The sequence below is a fragment of the Cajanus cajan genome, chromosome 11 (genome assembly GCF_000230855.2).
Source record: "Cajanus cajan strain Asha chromosome 11, NIPB_CcT2T_4, whole genome shotgun sequence".
Classification (NCBI taxonomy): Eukaryota; Viridiplantae; Streptophyta; class Magnoliopsida; order Fabales; family Fabaceae; genus Cajanus; species Cajanus cajan.
In genome coordinates this window covers 34,852,543-34,872,912 of record NC_138527.1, presented here as the reverse complement: position 1 = coordinate 34,872,912, position 20,370 = coordinate 34,852,543, and the positions used below count along the sequence as shown (strand labels likewise).

General features: G+C 35.7%; 2 protein-coding genes across 2 annotated transcripts; one reads left to right on the top strand and one right to left on the bottom strand.

The window, feature by feature from the left end:
• The first annotated feature begins 1,615 nt into the window (after positions 1 to 1,615).
• On the top strand, positions 1,616 to 9,049 carry LOC109800461 (uncharacterized). The gene is made up of 4 exons (XM_020361241.3): positions 1,616 to 2,505; positions 2,989 to 3,084; positions 3,167 to 3,215; positions 3,430 to 9,049. The coding sequence occupies exons 1-4, from the start codon at positions 2,185 to 2,187 to the stop codon at positions 3,516 to 3,518; spliced, it is 555 nt and encodes a 184-aa protein (XP_020216830.1). The 5' UTR covers positions 1,616 to 2,184; the 3' UTR covers positions 3,519 to 9,049.
• A 1,637-nt stretch (positions 9,050 to 10,686) lies between these two features.
• Positions 10,687 to 11,792, bottom strand: LOC109801253 (uncharacterized). The gene has a single exon (XM_020362273.3). It carries the CDS (start codon positions 11,646 to 11,648, stop codon positions 10,905 to 10,907), a length of 744 nt encoding a protein of 247 aa, XP_020217862.1. The 5' UTR covers positions 11,649 to 11,792; the 3' UTR covers positions 10,687 to 10,904.
• Between the last annotated feature and the right edge of the window lie 8,578 nt (positions 11,793 to 20,370).

Genomic DNA, 20,370 nt, shown 5'->3' with positions numbered 1-20,370 from the left:
ACCTATTTTTGTCTTATTTTCTTGTAAACATAATCATCGTAGTTCAATCACGGAGAAAACATGCAATGGTAAGTTAGATTTTAAAACAATTAACATATAGCAAATTTAAAAGTAAAAATGACTATACTAATTATCAACATCAACATGTAAAACCAACAATGAAACACCTTGTGGTTCACAATATATCAATACACCAAAACATCTCAACATAGCATCAACAAGTTTGAATAACTCAAACACATCAAACTTACACTACAACCATGCCATTCAACAATATAATCACTAAAGCATATGAATAACACCAAAACATATCATAGGATATACTTACACCTCAACTAATGTGTTGTTACACATTTGTCTACGAATATTTCCTACACCAAGATGAGTAGTATGAGTGACTTGACTCTATCAAACCAACCAATCTTTTTTACGTCTTACACACTTTCTAGATCAACAACTAATTGAGATATCAATCCATACACATGATTTTTTGGATGTTGTCACTTAAACTAAAAAAGTCCAATACTACTATTAGGTATAACATAACTTAGGTATGAGCCTACCACAACATTGACATGCATTAACAAAGTCAATTAAGGGTTGTAGTCCTCAATTTTTTACCTTACTCCAACGTTGATTAAGAATCTAGAATACTTAACAGTCCACCCTAAGAGTTATCGTTTACTCAATGAAGATTTTTCAACAACTAGTCTCATAGAACGTTAAACCAATATCCACACTATGGATATCCAACTTTGAAAAACATATTCTTCTCTTATCTTAAATTAATCAATATATTTTAATATTTATAACATTCCCAGCATCAACACCTAAATAATCGTCATCTAAAAAAAATACCTCATAATTTCATGTATTTTTGGTTGATAATATTTTTTTAAAATAAGTGTATTTTGTAATGATAATTTTTTGAAAAATATGTAGAAAGAGAGAATAGTTTGAAGGGCGGTTATATTATAGAGACAAATTATCCAAAAAAATCTATATACTAAATGGGGCGTTTTTTATTTTTATTTTATATTTTATATATATTATTAATAGTATAGATGTTAATTTATCCACGTATATAATCATTGAAATTTAAAAAAATAATTTTAATATTTTAAAATATTGTTTTATTTATTTATTTTGAGGAATTTATTCTTTTATTTATGTTATATTTAATTTTAACAATATTTTTAACCATTTAACTTTTTTATTATTCCATAATTATGTTTATAAATATAACAGACAAATAGCATTTAAATTGAATTAATTTTCAATAAATTATAAAAATACTATTTTACTACAATTATTAATGAAAACGAAAAAAATCAGTATTCATATTATAATTATAAAAACACTACTTTACTATATTTATTAATAAAAACGGAAAAAAATTTATCAGTATTCATATAACAAATCAGTTTAAATATATTTTTAATATGTATAAATATGATAAAGTTACTTTTAAGCGTTATAAGAATTTTATTTATTTTTACACTTTTTAATTTAAAAATATATGACCTGATTTTAGTCTAACACCAACAGTTTATGCATCTCCCACGACGTGTGAACAAATGTCTTTAACTGTTACGTTAATTTATCAGGTTATTTAATATTTATAATTAGTAAATATTTTGCAAATTCAAAAATTATAAATTTAAGAAATTAAAATAATTTTTATTGAAAAAATATATATCTTTTTATTTTGATCTGTTAAAATTACAATGATGACAAAAAAAATTTAAATATAGAATTTTGTGAAAATAAAAATATTAATTAAATACAAAGTTATAAACATTTAAATATTTTAGTTTTAAACTATCTTAAAATTAATTTATTAGTAAAATATCATTTAAACAATATTTTGTTTTTGTATTTAATAGTAATTGAACTTAAAAAATTAAAAAACATATTTAATTGAATATCTCATTGAAGTACTAAAAATCAATTTCGTTTAATATAAAAAAAAATCATAGATGATGTTAAGTTAAACGATAAGAATAAGAAATTATTTAAACCAATTTATTTATTTTTACCGATTTTGATTTGATTTATTTAACCCCTTTTCTACTTTCTAGTCCCCACCACTAACAGTCATTTTCAGAATTCGCTTCAAGATTTAAATACTCGCGCCAAGTTAACCGCTCAATCTCATTCATTCTGAAATTCGTGGCAACAGAGATGAAGAAAACGGGAAAGAAAACCAAGCCGACGGTGGCGGATCTTCTGAAAACACCGTCTCCGGTGGCTTCTCCGGCGGAGGATTCCCCGAAATCGGCGATTTTCACGAGAGCGGCTTCCACCTCCAAGGCCGCGAAGAGAGTTCCTCTCCCCACCAGCACTTCTCCGCCTCGCAGCCACAGGGCTCCGAGCAACATCTCCGACCTCAGGAACTTCGCCTCTTCCGGTGTCGACGATCTCAAGCGCCGCATCGATCGCTCTCACTCCGAGATTCTGAAGGATCTCGAGGCTTCTCACTCGCGAATCCACAAACGCTTCAAGGTTTCTTCTCTCGCTTTCTCCCTCACTTTTTTACAAACTGTATAACATTTCTGAGATCATTTAATAGCTTGTACTACGAATTCACTGAGATTATCAATTAATTAATTCTCGTCAGGTTGCTCGAAAACAAAATACATTAACAAAAATATAGTAACCGAAAATTATTCAAGGACTAGAATACATGCCGAACGTGAATTCGAATTCAGTGGTTTTATTCAAACTTTTCGCCAGCCGTACTGATTGTCGTAGAATATTCACATTATTGCCTCTCGCAGTTTCTCTAGTTTAGGGGAAAATGGAGAGAGCGTAAGTAGAAAACAAAATCTTAATATTAATCACTCTGTGGTTGATTTGATTAACGAAACAGCTTTAGTACTTAAATCTGTAAGGAGTAAGAAATTTGTTTTAATCGATATAATAAATCTTTGATTGATGATTAATAGTCACTTCACTTAACGTTGTTTGTGTTTTTGAAAAATTTAGATGCAGACTCAAGCATATCAGCAAGTAATGGATGAAGCGGAGAAGGAATACAAAAAGGTTTCTGAACGGATAACGGAAAGCCGAGATGCAATGAAGGTGTTTTTTTTCCTTTCCTTCGTCGCTGTCTATTTAATCTATCGTTTGGAAACACGATGAGAGTCTAATGGTTCTTTCTCAGGCTTCTTATGAAGAATTCATAGCAGAAGCACAGGCCAGTGCATCTCGTGGTATGCATAGTACAATCAATTCCAAAAAATGCTTTTATGCTCTGATTCATGACTATTATTTGAGATGTGGTTGTAGTTCATTACAGGCTCCTTGTTCAATATCTTTGTTTTGAGATGTGTTTACTCCTTAGTATGGAATTTGAGTCCTCCACACACACACGCGCATATATATCCTGCGTTCATTTGTTAGTAATTTTCGTTTAAAAATTTTCAGCATGCAAAACTTCTATCGTTGAGCTTTCACAGTCGTTTGAGAAGGCAATTGACTCTCTTCGAAACCGTTACGGAGTTTCATCAAATTAGCCATCTGTAGCTAGGTAGATGCTCACGGATTGCTTTAAGGTAAGTATTATTTCTTTTGTGTCTCTCACAGTTTATGGGAATATTACACACTGTTGCTCCAATTTCATTCATCCAGCCATTGAGTTGAACAAATATTAAATAATGATTTCTCTCACAGTATTAATAATAATTTTATGTATGTTCTTTGGTTAGTGGCCCATACTAAAATTTGAAATGTTAATATAGAAGGGAGAGTTTTTGCGCAAACCAAAATTTGTTTCTTTTCAAATGAGAATGAAAAGGAGAAACAAAGTGTGAATTCGAATGAAAAACAAAATTATTATTGAGTTAATTTATAATATTAATTTTTTCAATTGGTAATTTTAATTTATCTTGTATCCTGATTAGTATTATTCTTTTTTAATTATTGAGAGCATATTTTTTTATGTTTATTTCTCATTATATTTTATTTTTATTCAAATGTATTTATGTTTATGTATATATAGAACGTGGTATCAGAGCCTCATGAGGAAATATGATAATATTTATTAATATTAAGTTAATATCTGTTATTATGAATTTTGTACTTTTTTGTTTGTATAGTTAATTTTTTCGCAAAATTATTTTGATCTATGTTAGTTTTAAAGTAACTGTAGCAGTAAGACCCGTGAGTAGCAGTAAGACTAATCTGTCGATGTTATCTTGAACCTGCGTCTAGATCGTTCTTCTTTAAAAAAAAAGAGTTTTATAATCCCAGATTCATTGGACAAAGATTAATTTAATATTAATTTGTTATTTTATGGAACCAGATGAGGGTAATGATACTAGATTTATTTTTATCATGAGTAGTTTTATTCGCTCCTTGTCTCGTCGTTTTGCGATCAAAGCCCCTTCTTCATCCTCTACTAATCACAATTTGCTTACTGAGCAAAGCTAAACTCTGGAAGAAATTCCCCCCAAAAACAATATCTTTGAAGAAGAAGTTTGCTTTGAGGATATCAACCAAGCCATTGATAATTGGGAAATTCCCAAAATACCCTTGGATGAGTTATACATCCTGGATGAAACCAAACATGTCTGTAGTTTTGATTACATAATTAAAACTGCAGAAAATAATATACCTCTTGACCCACAAGCTGGTGAGGAGTTCCACCTTCTTACAAAACAATCTGTTGCTGAGCATGCTAGGAAGTATAAATACCTCCATATAGGTTGTGTTCAAGTAACTGTTAAATCCTTAATTAGGGAAGGACTAAATGCTTCAATCTTAATGTGTCTTAGAGATATTAGGCACAATGACTTTCAGGATTCCCTTATAGGAACCGTAGAAACAAGTTTAGGACATGGTCCTGTGTACTTTAATTGTTTCCCGAATAAAACAGTGAGTTTTTTGGATAGGAATGTCTTAGATTCATTGTTTTTAAATATTAGATTACATGGATTAAATATGAAAGAATGATCTATCCTTGTAGCCCTTCTGTATAGAATCCAATACAAAGTCATGAACACTTGTAATTTAAGAGTTCTGCTCAAAACCAATGATAGGGAAACTACCTTGTTTGTTACTGACATGACAAAAGCAAATGTGGCTGTCCCTAAACTCATAAAGTGGGATGAGGTAGAACTTCCAACCTCATGGCAATTAGAAAGAGCAACCCCTACCTTACCTAGACAAACACCTGAATTCCAAGAAATTAGGCAGTCTGAATCAGGAAAGGTAGAGATTATTTTTGATAGGAGAAATTCCTTTTCCTGAAGAACCGAAGCTACGAGATCTGAATATACTTCTGCCAGAAGATCTTTTTTTGTAGCATCACAATCCAGTACAACTGTTATTCCTAGAATAATTATTCTGAATACTAACCTTCAAGGAATAGAAACAAATTCAGCCACCCCAAGAGCCGTTTACCAATCCAATGAGGAGGATGACCAAAAGTCTATCCAATCTCCAACTTACTCTTCCCTTAATGATCATTATGATACAATCTGAATTCCAAATTGATAAGGAAGCCCTCCGAAAAGAATTTTCTTTGGAGGAAAACCAACCCCAAAGATCTTGGTTTTTGAAAAATTATCAAGGTTTCAAGAGAACTGAGATTCAGGAGATTTACTATAATTTCCTCAATAGTGTTAAACTCAATATACCATTTCTTGATTGTTTCCATGCTTATACCATTAAGAAAAACATATATTATCCCTTCAAACATGACCTTATAGGAGAACATTCTACAAATGTTGTTACTGTTTGGCACCTCAAAGATGGAGAAAGAATCCAATCCGAACTTCCTCCTAAGACCCAATATCAACTCCCTCAAATTCGGGATGACAAGAACAATCCTGTGCTAGCAGCACCCTTTAAGACCAAGGATGTAGATGAAAATTTGACCTCTAAAGACATTAAAAGTCTTATGGAACAGGTAAATTACACAAACAAGTACCTCTAGATTTTAGGTGACAAATTAGCTGTCCAAAAATCTGAATTAAGCCAGCCATCATCTATCCAAGCCACAAGTTCAAAACATTTAGAAAAACCCCTGTTTCAACCTTTCAAGCTTATCGATGAATCACATATCCTATTCCTAACAAAAAAGATCTTCTTAACCGTCTTTACTCGGCAAAAATCTTTTCAAAATTTGATATGAAATCTGGCTATTGGCAAATACAAATTCAAGAAAAAGAACGGTGTAAAACAACCTTTACTGTTCCTTTTGGGCAATACGAATAGAACGTAATGCCTTTTGGCTTAAAAAATGCTCCCTCAGAATTTAAGAAAATTATGAATGACATTTTCAATCCCTATACTAGCTTTGCCATTGTATATATTGATGATGTCTTAATTTTTTCCCAATCTATAGACCAGCACTTCAAACATGTTAACATTTTTGTCAAAATTATCAGACAAAATGGATTAGCTGTGTCAAGCTCAAAAATAAGTCTCTTCTAGACTAAGATCCGATTCCTTGGCCATATCATCCATCAGGGGGAAATCACACCTATTAGCAGATCCATTGAATTTGCTGATAAATTTCCCAACCAAATTATTGAAAAAACTCAGCTTCAAAGATTTTTGGGTTGTTTAAATTATGTAGCAGACTTTATTCCTAATTTAAACAATATTATCAAACCCTTGCATGATCGTTTAAAGAAAAATCCTCCCTCTTGGAGTGATAATCATACCACTTCTGTCAAGCATGTTAAACAATTGGTTAAAAACCTTCCTTGTCTGTCTTTACCTATTCCCCAAGCTTTCAAAATCGTTGAAATTGATGCTTCTGACCTTGGATATGGGGGTATCCTCAAGCAAAAATTAGGAGATAAAGAGCATATCGTGGCTTATACTTCCAAACATTGGAACCTGGCACAACAGAATTATTCAACTGTTAAAAAAGAAGTTTTAGCAATTGTTCTTTGTGTTTCAAAATTTCAATATGAACTTTTAAATAAATTTTTTTTAATTAGGGTTGATTGCAAATCAGCTAAAGAAATTTTGCAAAAAGATGTCAAGAACCTTGCATCAAAACAAATTTTTGCTAGATGGCAAACAATTTTAAGTGTTTTTGATTTTGACATTGAGTATCTCAAAGGCACCTCAAATTCTCTCCCTGATTATCTTACTCGTGAATACTTACAGGGGACATCGTCTGATGCCTAAGAAAGCAATATTGGCCTCAACTAGAGGCAGAGGTAGAGGTAATCATTTGGCCTTAACAGGGCCAACCCAATCTGCGGAGTCATCTACTCCATCAAACAAAACCCTTGAATTAATTGTGTCATTGACTCAATCCCAACCGAGTCAAATGGTTGAGTCATCTACTCAACAAACCCTCTTCCAAACACAAAAACAAACCAAGGCAGATTATGCCATCCCAATCCCAATTTCAACCCTACTAAATCTTCAGAGTCTAAACTCTATTCCAACCAAGACTTGGGCTGACCTAATGTCAGAAGAAGGAGAAGATAGAGCTATGAATCTTCTCATTGGTAAATTACCAGAAAAATAAACCCAAGCAATTCCTCAAAACCAAACTTTAACTCAAGCAAAAAAGCCCCAAACTTCTCAATCTCATTATGTCCCACAAAATAAGATTTCAGTTATTGCTCAAATGGAACTTGAATTTTGGGATAAAAACCCAAACAAAATTCCCCAAAACTTTTTTCCTGAGGGTTTTCATTTTAAACTTCTTGCCCTCAATAAAACGAGAAAGTTCTATGAGTTTATTTTGGTTGATATAGATTCTGTAGCAATCAAACATTATAAGGATCCAAAAGATCCTTCTAATATAACCCATACAACCTTCCAAATATTAAAAGTTTTAACTCCTAGCTAGTTTGGCCAAAGCCTGAATAATACTCAGAAATTTTCAATACTTTTTGACCCTATTGGGTACAATTATTGGGATTATATTGATGCTTGGACTAAAATATTCTGGTATTAAAATAAAATCAACCGTCACTCATGGCTTATCTATTTCAAAAGAAATGTTCAGTACAAGTTTCCAAAATTGTTCCTCCAATGGTGGGACTTTTGTGGTCCAATTGAAGAAATCGTTCCGATCCTAGCAGAAGAAGGTTTCAAGGTCTTTAAATCTATGTATGACAACCAAAATACATGGATCCCAACAGATATTCAATCTTTCTCAAGCTTCTCGCTATCTTGGATATTTTCATGGCAGTATAAATTTGGAAAATCAGATCACCCATTAAAACCTCCTCCATTTCAAAGGAACTCCTATGTCAAATGGTGGCCCCAATTTGATGCTAGCCAAGCAAGCTTGCAAGAAGTAAAAAATTGGTTTACCTCCAACACAAAATATTTGAAAATAGCTTACCCAGAAACTTCATTATTTCTCAACCAGAAAGCAAAAATCACAGCCTCATTGGCAGCTGCAAAGACCAAAGATAATTTTGACAAGAATCTTGAAGAAATCTTGGCTTTACTCAAGAAGGAAGGAGAAACTTCAAAGTCCTCCTTACCCAGCTTGTCAGAATCTATAGCATCTCTAGATGAGTTCTACTAGAATGAAAATGATTGTTTTGGAGTAAATCTAACAGACATCTAAAATTCTCAACAGTTCCAGTTAAGATACTGGTGTTGTACAAACTCATTTTCTGAAGGAACAGTTCCTGTCAAGTTACTAGCACTGTAGCTCATTAATAAACAGTTCCTGTCAAGCTACTGGTTTTGTAGAAACAGTAATTTTTAGTCTTTAAAAGGAGGCCTCGTCCATGTTGTGAGGTAGCCTTCAATTTAGCATATCAGATAGAGAGAGAAAGTCTAGAGAGGAAAGCTATGAGATACTTCTTTGTAAGCTTTTCTTTTAATAAAATCTGTCTTTCTCCATCTGCTTTCTTTACATTGAATCTATTTTTTGTTCCTGCATCTAAACTTCCAGTATTGTGCAGACTACTGTCGTGTAAACCCGGTCCTTCTATGTAATTTTGTTCTTGCATGTAAACTTTCTGATATTGTGCGGACTACCGCCATGTAAACCCGGTCCTTTTTGCATACCACATTCCTGTTACTAATTTTTCTTGTTCCTATCTCCTCTTCTTTTTACCCTCCTAGATCCACTTCGGGGACATCTGGATATATATATATATATATATATATATATATATATATATATATATATATATATATATATATATATATATATATGAGGATTCAAACGACACCGATGTAACTTTTATTAAGTATTACACCGCTCAATATAACTTTATATTAAATATGAATTTTGAAAATCCAACCATTAGATTGAAAGTTCATATCTCTTAGATCATATATATCAAATTTTATATTAATCTAAGATGATTTGATACTTCATTCTCATAAAACAAAATTAAAGTAATATATACATTTTAAAATATACTAAAATATGAATACTTGATTACCTTCAAGTTGTTGTTCAATTTTAACAAAATTTGATATATATGATCTAAGAGATATGAACTTTCAATCTAACGGTTGGATTTTCAAAATTCACATTTAATATAAAGTTATTGAGCGGTGTAACACTTAGTAAAAGTTACACCAGTGTCGTTTGAACCCTCCTCATTTATACATATATATATATATATATATATTTATATATTTATATATGAATCGTAGATTAAATTAATGAATATTTAATATTTTAAAGTATTTATATAATTTCGTTAATTTAAGAATTATCTAGAAGAGGGTGATACTTTAGTGACTTAATTGATGATTTTTTCATTGGTTTCAATCGTTCTTAAACATTCACCTTTCCATCGTCTTGTAAATCTGTGATAAGTTATTGTTCTTGTAAAAAAGTGAAAATACTAAGGTATTGAAAAAAGAAAACCCATGATATATTTGGTTATTGTTAATGTAACAAAATCTCATGACCCTGTATATATCCGATGAAAAAAAAATGAAATATCCAGTTCATCTTGATATTCTAAATTAGGCTGTTTATGGCAATTGTGGCTTGGATGCAAGTAAATTTTCCAGAGCAGATTAGTTGTATTGTATCCATTGATTCGCGATAGAAAACACTTGCGTTTCGTTTCGTTTAATTAATTACGGCCATCTTAAGGCCCCGCTCAGGACCAGCCTCTCCGACGGAAACATTATTTCACAAAATCCAGACGTTTAGTTAGATAATTCATTATAATGCATTAAATGCTTAAAATATGTATAAATGGCGGCTTTAAAAGGGTATCATAAATGAAATAATATAATGAAATATTAACAGCAATTCTTCTTCCGTTTTTTCTTTTCTCTTTAAAAAATAGAGTGTAATTTATTTGTCCTCCCTCAGACGCGATTGGAACCTATCCAATAGTTCACACCACTATGCTCGAACACAAGAAAAAGAAAATGCACAAAAAGTCAATCCAAGATTTTCTTACAAGAATTTTGAACTGCCTTAGGTTTTATGTGTAATTATTTTTTAAAATTGGAAGAATTTTAAGTAAAAATAATATTTTAAAATATATGTTGGAGTTAATGAATTCTTCTGCATTAGCAGAAAAATAAAAACAATATTTTTTTTTTATCTCATTTTATCATATTTTCTTCTATTTATCTTTGTTTTTACTTTTCTTACGCATAACAACACATATTTTGTCTTTTTATTCTTATCTCACATATCTGCACCCTGATGCACCCACTTAGGTGGTGTGCTGTGATCATGACTCATAATGCAGAGCTATATATCCAACGTCACCAAAGCAAATGCACAGTGCAATAAGCTCAATGGCAAAATTACACATTGAATATCACCACCGCCACTACTCAGCCATTCCACTTCTTTAAAGAACAAAAAAATAAAATAAATAAAAAACTTAAAACATACCCAAAAAGAAAGAAAGAATGGCCACCTACACAGAAAAAATAAAAAACGAAAAGGAAAAGGAAAAAGAGAAGTGGGAGAAAATCAATCACAAACTGCGACGAGGAGGTTCTCCCTTCTTGCGAAACGCAACCTCGGTGTCCAACCCAAAGCCATCGACGCTGCGAACGTGAACCAAAGCGGAGTTTCTGAAGAGCTCGACGAGAGGCTGGACGCTGAAGAGGTCATTAGCGGAGTACTTATCGGCGCGCCTCGACAGAGCCACGTGCAGAACGCACACGCCGTCGGGTTTCAACGTGCGTTCGACCTCCGCCACGAACCGCTGCGGATACAGCGCGTGATCGAACACGTTGGAGAATTCGAAATCAAACGTGTCCTTACGGAACGGTTGATTATGAAAATCACCCTTCACCACGAGTGGCGGATAAGGAACAAGGTCCATTCCGACGGAGTCAGCCACCCCTATTCGCCGCAGCGCCTCCACCTCTTGCCCCACTCGTGCACCGATGCACAACGCCTTGGAATTGTTGTGGAGGAGTTTTTTGTCCTTAAGGTCCTCGAAGAAGCGGGAGAAGACGGGGATCTTGCGGTCCCAGTCGCGGGTTGTCCATATTTTTCGGAGCCTGGGGTTGAGGGTCTTGTTGAGCTGGCGCTGTATGTAGGCCTCGTAGGAGGAGTAACCCGGTCGGATTCTGAGGTCTTTGGTGGTGATGGGATTGTGGGGCTGTTTCGGGAAGAATAGGTAGAGGAAGAGGAAGGGGAGGGAGAGGAAGAGAGAGACCAGGAAGCACCTTAGGATGAATGGTTTTGTGACTTTCATGTCCGCATGCATCTCAATCACCTCATGCTACAGGGAAAAGAGACACCAGAAGAACATGTTCGTGGTTTTGCTATGTTTGGAATTCGGAACGTAGCTTGTACATTCTTTCGGCTTTGTGGATTTAGATGGATGAGGTGGGTGGGGGGGAAATAAAAGGGGCGTGGGACCACTGGACCGGGCCATGAAAATTTTCTGCAAAATGAAACCCGAGAGTGAGAGAAAACAAAAGAATTATTTACATTTTTTTAGGCACATTTATTATAATTGTGGGAATTTTTTCACCAAGATTTAAAAATGCGGCGTACGTAGTATATTTTGTCCGTTAGGCTTATAATTTTTTTTTTTACGTTTTATTATCTCATTAATTGATGTTGTTAGTTTTTTATATTAGCTTAAAGTATTTGAAAATATTCATTTTTTATCACTTACCATACGGTTAATCCATAAGATGATAAAGTGTATAAAATTTTAAAAATTAAGCTTTACAAAGTATTGTATAATTTAAAAGCTTAGAGGAAGAATTGGCAAAATAGTGAAACATTGTGAAAATATGCAATTAAATTAAAAGAAAATTAGAAAATATGAAGTTAATTAAGAGCGGTGATTCTAAGTTAACGAAAATTTCCGTTAATTGAACAGGAAAAGAATGGAAGATACGCCGTTTATAATTATTTCAATGACGTAGACGGAAGTACGCGTGGGCCGTAGATCGCATGCACTGAGTCAAGGTGGCACCGTTTCTTCCGATGCTTTTGTATGTTTTGTTAACTTTATGCCTCCCTCCAATTTTATTTTATGTTTTTTTTTAAGTCTATCTGCATGAATAATATTACAAAGTACCTAACGGGTAGATAAGTATATATATATATATATATATATATATATATATATTTATGTATATGTATATAAAGTACCTAACAGGTAGGTGGGAAAAGAAAAAGAAAGAATTAAATAATTAAAGTAGCAATGGGTCCAATCTGGGCTAACAAATTAAGTGACAAAAATCCTTGAGAAAGCCATGATTGTAGGGGTAGTATGGAGAAGTAGGGAACAAGTCAAAGTGAAATGAGTTGATATAGATGATCGCGCTTTGTTCACGCAAGGCTAATGAATAAAATAGATGATTCCATTCTTAATCTATTCAAATGAGAGGAATCATAATAGGGTCGCCGTCCCATTTAAGTAATTATAATAAATTATGAAAAAGGTTGTTCATCCAAATATATTTGTGTGAAGCTCTTTGGTCGCTTCCGGAACCTACCTGAATAGTGTACAAAAATATGACATTGGGTTACCGTTTAGTTTGGATTGCATTCAATTTGGAAAGAGGTTAAATTTATAGGATGTTTTTGACGTACGAGAATGATAAGTCGAACACGGGAAAGTATGAAACTGGTTCACGTGAGCATAAACTTGAGAGACCAAAAACTGCATTACTGTTTGATGTCACAAAACAACAATAAAATTAATAATCTTACACTGCATTTTGCCTAAAGTTTGGCCAATGACCATAAATTGCAACGTTACGGTGACAGTGATTGGCCCCCCGGCAACCTGCACCCATAGGGCATAACCTTGAACATATCATAAGTAAATTATTATATTAACTATATTTAAAAACTCAAAAAGCAAAACACAGTGATGACACCTACCTAGTAAGTAGGCGTCATCGATTTTCATTAAAAATAAAAAATAAAATTATAAGAATTGATAGCGCCCCTACATTAGGTATTTCCTATTTACACATGCAACTCTTTCTGAATTAGGGATGAGGATTCATGTGCAGTTCAAATTTGAACCCCAGATGATCTCATTCTCAACCATTGAAAATATATATATTTATAAACTTTATAGCCATAAGATTGAACTGCAGACCATGCAATTAGCATTTTAACTTTGTATAAAATTTATGTTGAAATATTTACTGTGGTTAAATAAAGTCATTGATGTGTGGCCTTTAAGAGACAATAATGGGTGGTAAGATGTTTGTCTTGTAATAAACTCCTGAAAATGCCATGATATTGTAGGGCCCGCTAGTCCACCCGTTCCTCCACCATAGTATGATATTGTCCGCTTTGGGCCCAAGCCCGCACGGTTTTGTTTTTGGGCTCCTTCCCAAAAGGCCTCATACTATGTGGAATGGTGGACACTTATAAACTAGCCAATGTTCCTTCATTTTACCGATGTGGGACTTGGGATGAATCCCAACAAACCTCCCCTCAGACCAAGGACCACATGTCTCGTGATCTCCTCCCCTCAAGCGATAATCCGTCACCATCTTGTACCGCCGTTAACTCTACGGGACACGCCGCCTGAACACCACAATATCAGGAAGACTTTCGACACAAGGCACCAAGTTCGAATCTCCATCGCGAGGCACAACACTGAGGGTCTTCCCGCATCAAACCCAGACGAACCTGGCTCTGATACCACTTGTAGGGCCCGCTAGTCCACCCGTTCCTCCACCATAGTATGATATTGTCCGCTTTGGGCCCAAGCCCGCACGGTTTTGTTTTTGGGCTCCTTCCCAAAAGGCCTCATACTATGTGGAATGGTGGACACTTATAAACTAGCCAATGTTCCTTCATTTTACCGATGTGGGACTTGGGATGAATCCCAACAAAAATTGTAACGACCCGCCCTAGGCCGTCACATCAATAACCAACCAATATAAAATATATGAAATAAAGAAAATAGAGCAAAAGCCAGCTACGCTAGAGTGTAATTATACAATAACATATAATTTGTTTCTAAAATATATAATATAATCTGCTATAGCAGAGTCATCATCCTTAGTAAAGTTATACAGTAATCCAAAAGATAATATAATATAGACACCCTAGGTGCTGGTCAAGCTCTAAACCTTGCTACTACTCAAAGCAGCTATCATAAGACTTCTTGCTATCCCAAGCCTCACACCTGATCTGCTCCCCCACAAAGTGAGATCATCACAGTCCAAACCACATGGAAAACATGCAAGGGTTAGCACATATAAAACCAACCATAGTACATGATAAAATATCATTAAACAGATATTTATCCATAATATATATATATCCGCACCAAGGAAATAAACATTATAAATAGTTATTTCCATGCCAAATATAAATCAAATCTAAAATCCAATGCATACAATCCACACCATTTGTATACATATTCCACATCTAGAAACAAAGTCACACCACTGTATAATTATTCTATGATCTCACACCAACATATACTCACAATGTTGGCCTCAACACCATCCACCAAGTGTTGACACGCACGCTGAAACATATCAGCAACACAGGAATCACCCCTGACCTCTCATGGAAAATATACAGCTGGAATTACGTCGTCACGTAACCCTGGTGATCATGGCCACTCCATCCATCGGTATGACTCGGCCTGGCCCCCATACCGGTAGCAAATAGAATACTTAAAGGAGTACTTCAGAATCCACCTAACATCTGAAGTGGTTTATCATATAACCTTTGGAAAAGTTCCACATTGGAATCCTCACCATGGGATTCCCAATTTCATACTTTTCCAAAGATTATATCCTGATCTCACCAAGAGATCTAATCCATACCATAACCTTACTCCTTTAAGTCCTATTTACTTTTCCAAACCACATACACAGCATATTCCATAATTAAACATAACCATAACCATAACCATGCCAATTTGTCAATATAATAATAATATAAATATCCAAAACAACCATCAATTGATCCAAATTATACTATATGAAAGGAAAATCTCCACATAAAATAGCATATTAAAATTATACTATTCCTATCATGGTCATACGCACTAGATTAATTTTATAAGCACTACCCTTACTTAGCATACTAGATTAATTTTATAAATGCCACCCTTACTTAGCATACTAGATTAATTTTATAAATGTCACCCTTACTTAGCATACTAGATTAATTTTATAAATGCCACCCTTACTTGGATAATCCTGAACTGAAACTCGGGCAGAACCTCCACCTCTCTCCTTAAACAGGAACCGAAACTCGGGCAGAATCTCCTCTACTGGATTCCTCTTCCTCTCTTTCCTCTCTCTTTCTCCCTTTCTCTCTCTAGGAATTTTCTCTCTCAAGGCATACATTCCCAACACCCCAAGGCCCCTATTTATAGCAAATTTTCGCCACCTAACCAGAACGGCCCGTTCCGGAAACGGAACGCCCGTTCTGAATCCTTCAGAACAACGTAAAATTTTCGACTGGAACGGCCCCGGAACGGCCCGTTTCGAAACCCAGCAGAACGGCCCGTTCTCCTTTCGGAACGGCCCGTTCTGCAAGGAGAACGCCCTGTTCTCCAAGCAGAACGGCCCGTTCTGCAGGATGAAGTACTAACGTTGAGGAAGATACTAGGAAGTAAGAACCCAGCGGATATGTTGACAAAGGTTGTCACAACAGAAAAATTGAGGCTTTGCAGTACCTCAATTAGCCTTCAAGAATAACTGATGATGAAGGCAATTACACTATGTGGTAATCAAACTCCAAGTGGGAGAATTGTTATTTTTGTGTAGTTTGATTAAGTTTTGTAGTGTGTTTTTCCAAAGTCCCACATTGGAGAGTCTTGAAGGGAGGAATGTTGTGCCCAAAGTGTGTGGGTATCCTCCAAAGTCCCACATCATGTAGTTTGAAGAAGGGAGTGGTAGACTACTACTATAAATAAGAGGTGATAGTTAGTGTCTACTCACCACAACAACATAGGTTCCAATGGGTGTATTGGGGACTTGGGTAGTTGTGTGTCATGAGAGGGTTTTCAAGTTTTTTCCAGAAAACTTGTGTATGAAGGTTTCCAAGTTTTTCCAGAAAACTTGTGAGTGAGAGGGTTTGCAATTTTGTCCTTGTAAAAATTGTAAGTAGAGAGAAATAAACAATACTAAGAAGTATTTGTTTTGGTGCATTTGTAAACCTTACATAAGCTTCCTTATATAACAAAAGTGAGGCACACCATCTCACAATACTAAGCAATGTGGGACTAACATAGTGAGGAACACCATCTCACAATACTAAGCAATGTGGGACTAAGAAAAAACACACTACAAAACTTAATCAAACTACACAAAAATAACAATTCTCCCACTTGGAGTTTGATTACCACATAGTGTAATTGCCTTCATCATCAGTTATTCTTGAAGGCTAATTGAGGTACTGCAAAGCCTCAATTTTTCTGTTGTGACAACCTTTGTCAACATATCCGCTGGGTTCTTACTTCCTAGTATCTTCCTCAACGTTAGTACTTCATCCTCAAGCAGAGATCTGATAAAGTGATAACGGAGATCAATATGCTTCGTTCTGGAGTGAAATGTTGAATTCTTAGCCAGATGTATTGCACTTTGACTGTCACTATGCAAAACACTCCTTTCCTGGATGAATCCCAATTCTGTCAACAATCCTTGAAGCCATATCAATTCTTTGCTAGCTTCTGTTACTGCTACATATTCAGCCTCTGTAGTGGATAGAGCAACGATCTTTTGTATTTGTGACATCCAACTAACAGCTGTAGTTCCAACCGTAAATATGTAGCCAGTGGTACTTCTTCGGTGATCAATTTCTCCAGCAAAGTCTGCATCCACGTAGCCTTGTACTTTTAGTTCACCTTTACTAAAGCACAAACACTTCTCCTTAGTGGCTCGTAAATATCTCAAAATCCATTTCACAGCTTCCCAGTGAGCTTTACCTGGATTTGACATAAACCTGCTTACAACTCCCACTGCATAGCCAATGTCTGGCCTTGTGCATACCATCGCGTACATCAGACTTCCAATGGCTGAAGCATACGGAGTTTTAGCCATTAATTCCTTTTCTTCCTCTGTCTTAGGAGATTGGTCTGTTGATAGGCGAAAATGACTAGCCAAAGGTGTGCTAACTGGTTTAGCATTGCTCATGTTGAATCTTTGTAGAACACGGTTTATGTACTCCGCTTGAGATAACTGCAAAGTTCCCTTTTGCTTATCTCTCGTAATTTGCATTCCAAGGATCTTCTTTGCTGGTCCTAGATCTTTCATGTCAAATTCTTTTGACAACTGCTTCTTCAAATTTCTGATCTCAATCATATTTGAACCTGCTACTAACATATCATCGACATAAAGTAGCAAAATGATATAACTGGAGTTATACCTCTTGAAGAAACAACAATGGTCAGCATTGCACTTCTTAAAACCTTCCTTGTGCATGAAGCTCTCAAACTTCCTATACCACTGTCTTGGAGCTTGTTTCAGACCATACAAGCTCTTCTTCAACCTGCACACCATATTCTCTTTTCCTTTTTCTGAGAATCCTTCTGGTTGGTGCATGTATATCTCCTCATCTAGATCTCCATGAAGAAATGCGGTCTTCACATCCAACTGCTCTAGATAGAGCTCTTCACTAGCAACAATACTCAACACTGTTCTGATTGTATTGAGCTTCACAACTGGAGAAAAAATCTCTGTGTAGTCAACTCCTTCCTTTTGCTGGAATCCTTTGACGACTAATCGAGCTTTGTATCTTTTGGAGCCATCATGCTCCTCTTTTACTCGATACACCCATTTGTTGTGAAGTGCCTTCTTCCCCATAGGTAACTTTGCTAGTTCCCATGTTTGGTTTGAGATCAAAGACTTCATTTCTTCTTTCATTGCAAGCTCCCACTTGCTCGCATCTCTGGTTTGACATGCTTCTGAATAGTCTTCAGGTTCTCCTCCATCTGTTAACAACATGTAGTTCATGTATCTCCTGTTAGGCACAGGAACTCGAGAAGACCTTCTTAATTCAGGTTCTGGAACACATTGTTGCCCTCTGTCTGGTTCAATTGATTCCACTGACTGAGAACTCTCAACTGGAGGACTTTCAAGAGCATCGTCTACCTCTACATAAGTAGGCTCAATCGGTTTTGAGTTGCTGGCACTTGTGTTTTGTTTGTCTTTGTACATAACTCCTTCGTTGAAGATCACGTCTCTACTACGGATCATCTTTTTGTTTTCATCATCCCAAAGACGGTAGCCAAACTCATCTTCACCATAACCGATGAAAGTGCACTTCTTCGATTTGGGATCAAGCTTATTTCTGCCTTGATCACTGATGTGCACATATGCTACACAACCGAAAACTCTAAGATGTGAGAGTTTTACTTCTTTTCCGCTCCATACCTCTTCTGGTATTTTATGCTCCAATGGTACCGATGGACCTCGGTTGATCAAGTAAGCTGCTGTATTTACTGTTTCAGCCCAGAATTGCTTCGGTAGGCCTGATTGCATACGCATGCTTCTGGCTCTTTCAGTCAACGTTCGGTTCATACGCTCAGCTACACCATTTTGTTGAGGCGTTCCTGGCACAGTTCTCTCCATTCTGATCCCGTGCTCATAGCAAAACCTTTTGAATCTGGTGTCTTCATATTCACCTCCATTGTCAGTTCTGAGCTTTTTGATCTTCAACCCTGTCTCATTTTCTACCATAGCTTTCCACATCTTGAAAGCTTCAAATACTTCAGACTTGTGTTTCAGGAAGTATACCCATACCTTCCTGGAGTGATCATCAATAAACGTCACAAAGTATTGCTTCCCACTGATGGATGAAACAGTCGTTGGACCCCACACATCTGAGTGAACAAGCTCGAGCCTCTCCTTCTTTGGGGTTCTTCCACCCTTTTGAAAGCTAACTCTCTTCTGCTTTCCAAATATACAGTCTTCACACATTTCAATTTCCATTGACTGAAGACCTGGTAATTTTCCCTTCGAGTGCATGATCTTCATCCCTTTCTCACTCATATGGCCAAGTCTCTGGTGCCATAGATTGGGATTGTCATTTGCAGCAACTGTGATCAGATGACATGCTTCTGTTGTCTTGTAAAGAGTACCACTCTTCTTGCCACGAGCTATTGTCATTGCGCCCTTTGAAATCTTCCATTGTTCTCCTTGGAAGATTGTTGTGTAGCCGTCACTGGCCAACTGACCTACTGAGATTAAGTTTTTCGTTAGGTCGGGAATGTGTCTAACATTCTTCAATTCCCAAACAGATCCATTCAACTTGATCTTCACTACACCTTTTCCCACGATCTCGCAGGATTGTTCATTTCCAAGGTAAACTTTACCGAGATTTCCAGAGACATAATTCTCGAAGAGTTCTTTCTGTGAGGTTGCATGGAAAGATGCTCCAGAGTCTATCACCCAAGACTCTTCCTTATTTTCCAAAGAACATATCAGCGCATCATCTCCTCCTGAGGTCGTAGCAACGTTTGCTTCATCTTTCACCTCCTGTTTCTTCGAGGCACTCCTACATTGATTTTTGTAGTGACCAGTCTTCCCACAATTCCAACATTCGATAGTTTTTGATTTGTTAGAGCTTTGATGATTTCTGGATTTGGATCTCTCCTTTGATTTGCCACGTCCGGTTCCTCTGGTTGAACTTCTACCTCTTGACTCTGTATGCAATACTGAAGAGGTTGTGGATTCACCCGTCTCTCTTCGGCGGACTTCTTCACTGAGGACCAAGTCACGAACATCATCAAACTTTAACTTGTTACTATAGAAAATTCATAGAGGGATTCTCCAAGTTAGCATTACCTTGACAAGTTTGACTACGAAAGGAGTTGTGTTTGTATAGGATAGTAAATGCAAGGATAGTTTACCGGGCCCTTGAGGAAAAGTTTACTAGTACACCTGTTTTAGTATTGCTTGACTGTTGTGGTTTATTGTGATGCTTCTAAAATAAGTTTGAGTGGAGTGTTGATGCAAGAAGGAAAGATAGTGGCTTGT

What these genes read in the sequence shown, in the direction of transcription:
- LOC109800461 (XM_020361241.3), top strand. Translation starts at nt 2,185, where the DNA reads ATGAAGAAAACGGGAAAGAAAACCAAGCCGACGGTGGCGGATCTTCTG. An exon ending in GAATCCACAAACGCTTCAAG is followed by an intron (nt 2,506 to 2,988) that starts GTTTCTTCTCTC and finishes TGAAAAATTTAG; the next exon opens with ATGCAGACTCAAGCATATCA. An exon ending in AAAGCCGAGATGCAATGAAG is followed by an intron (nt 3,085 to 3,166) that starts GTGTTTTTTTTC and finishes GTTCTTTCTCAG; the next exon opens with GCTTCTTATGAAGAATTCAT.
- LOC109801253 (XM_020362273.3), bottom strand. Translation starts at nt 11,648, where the DNA reads ATGCATGCGGACATGAAAGTCACAAAACCATTCATCCTAAGGTGCTTC.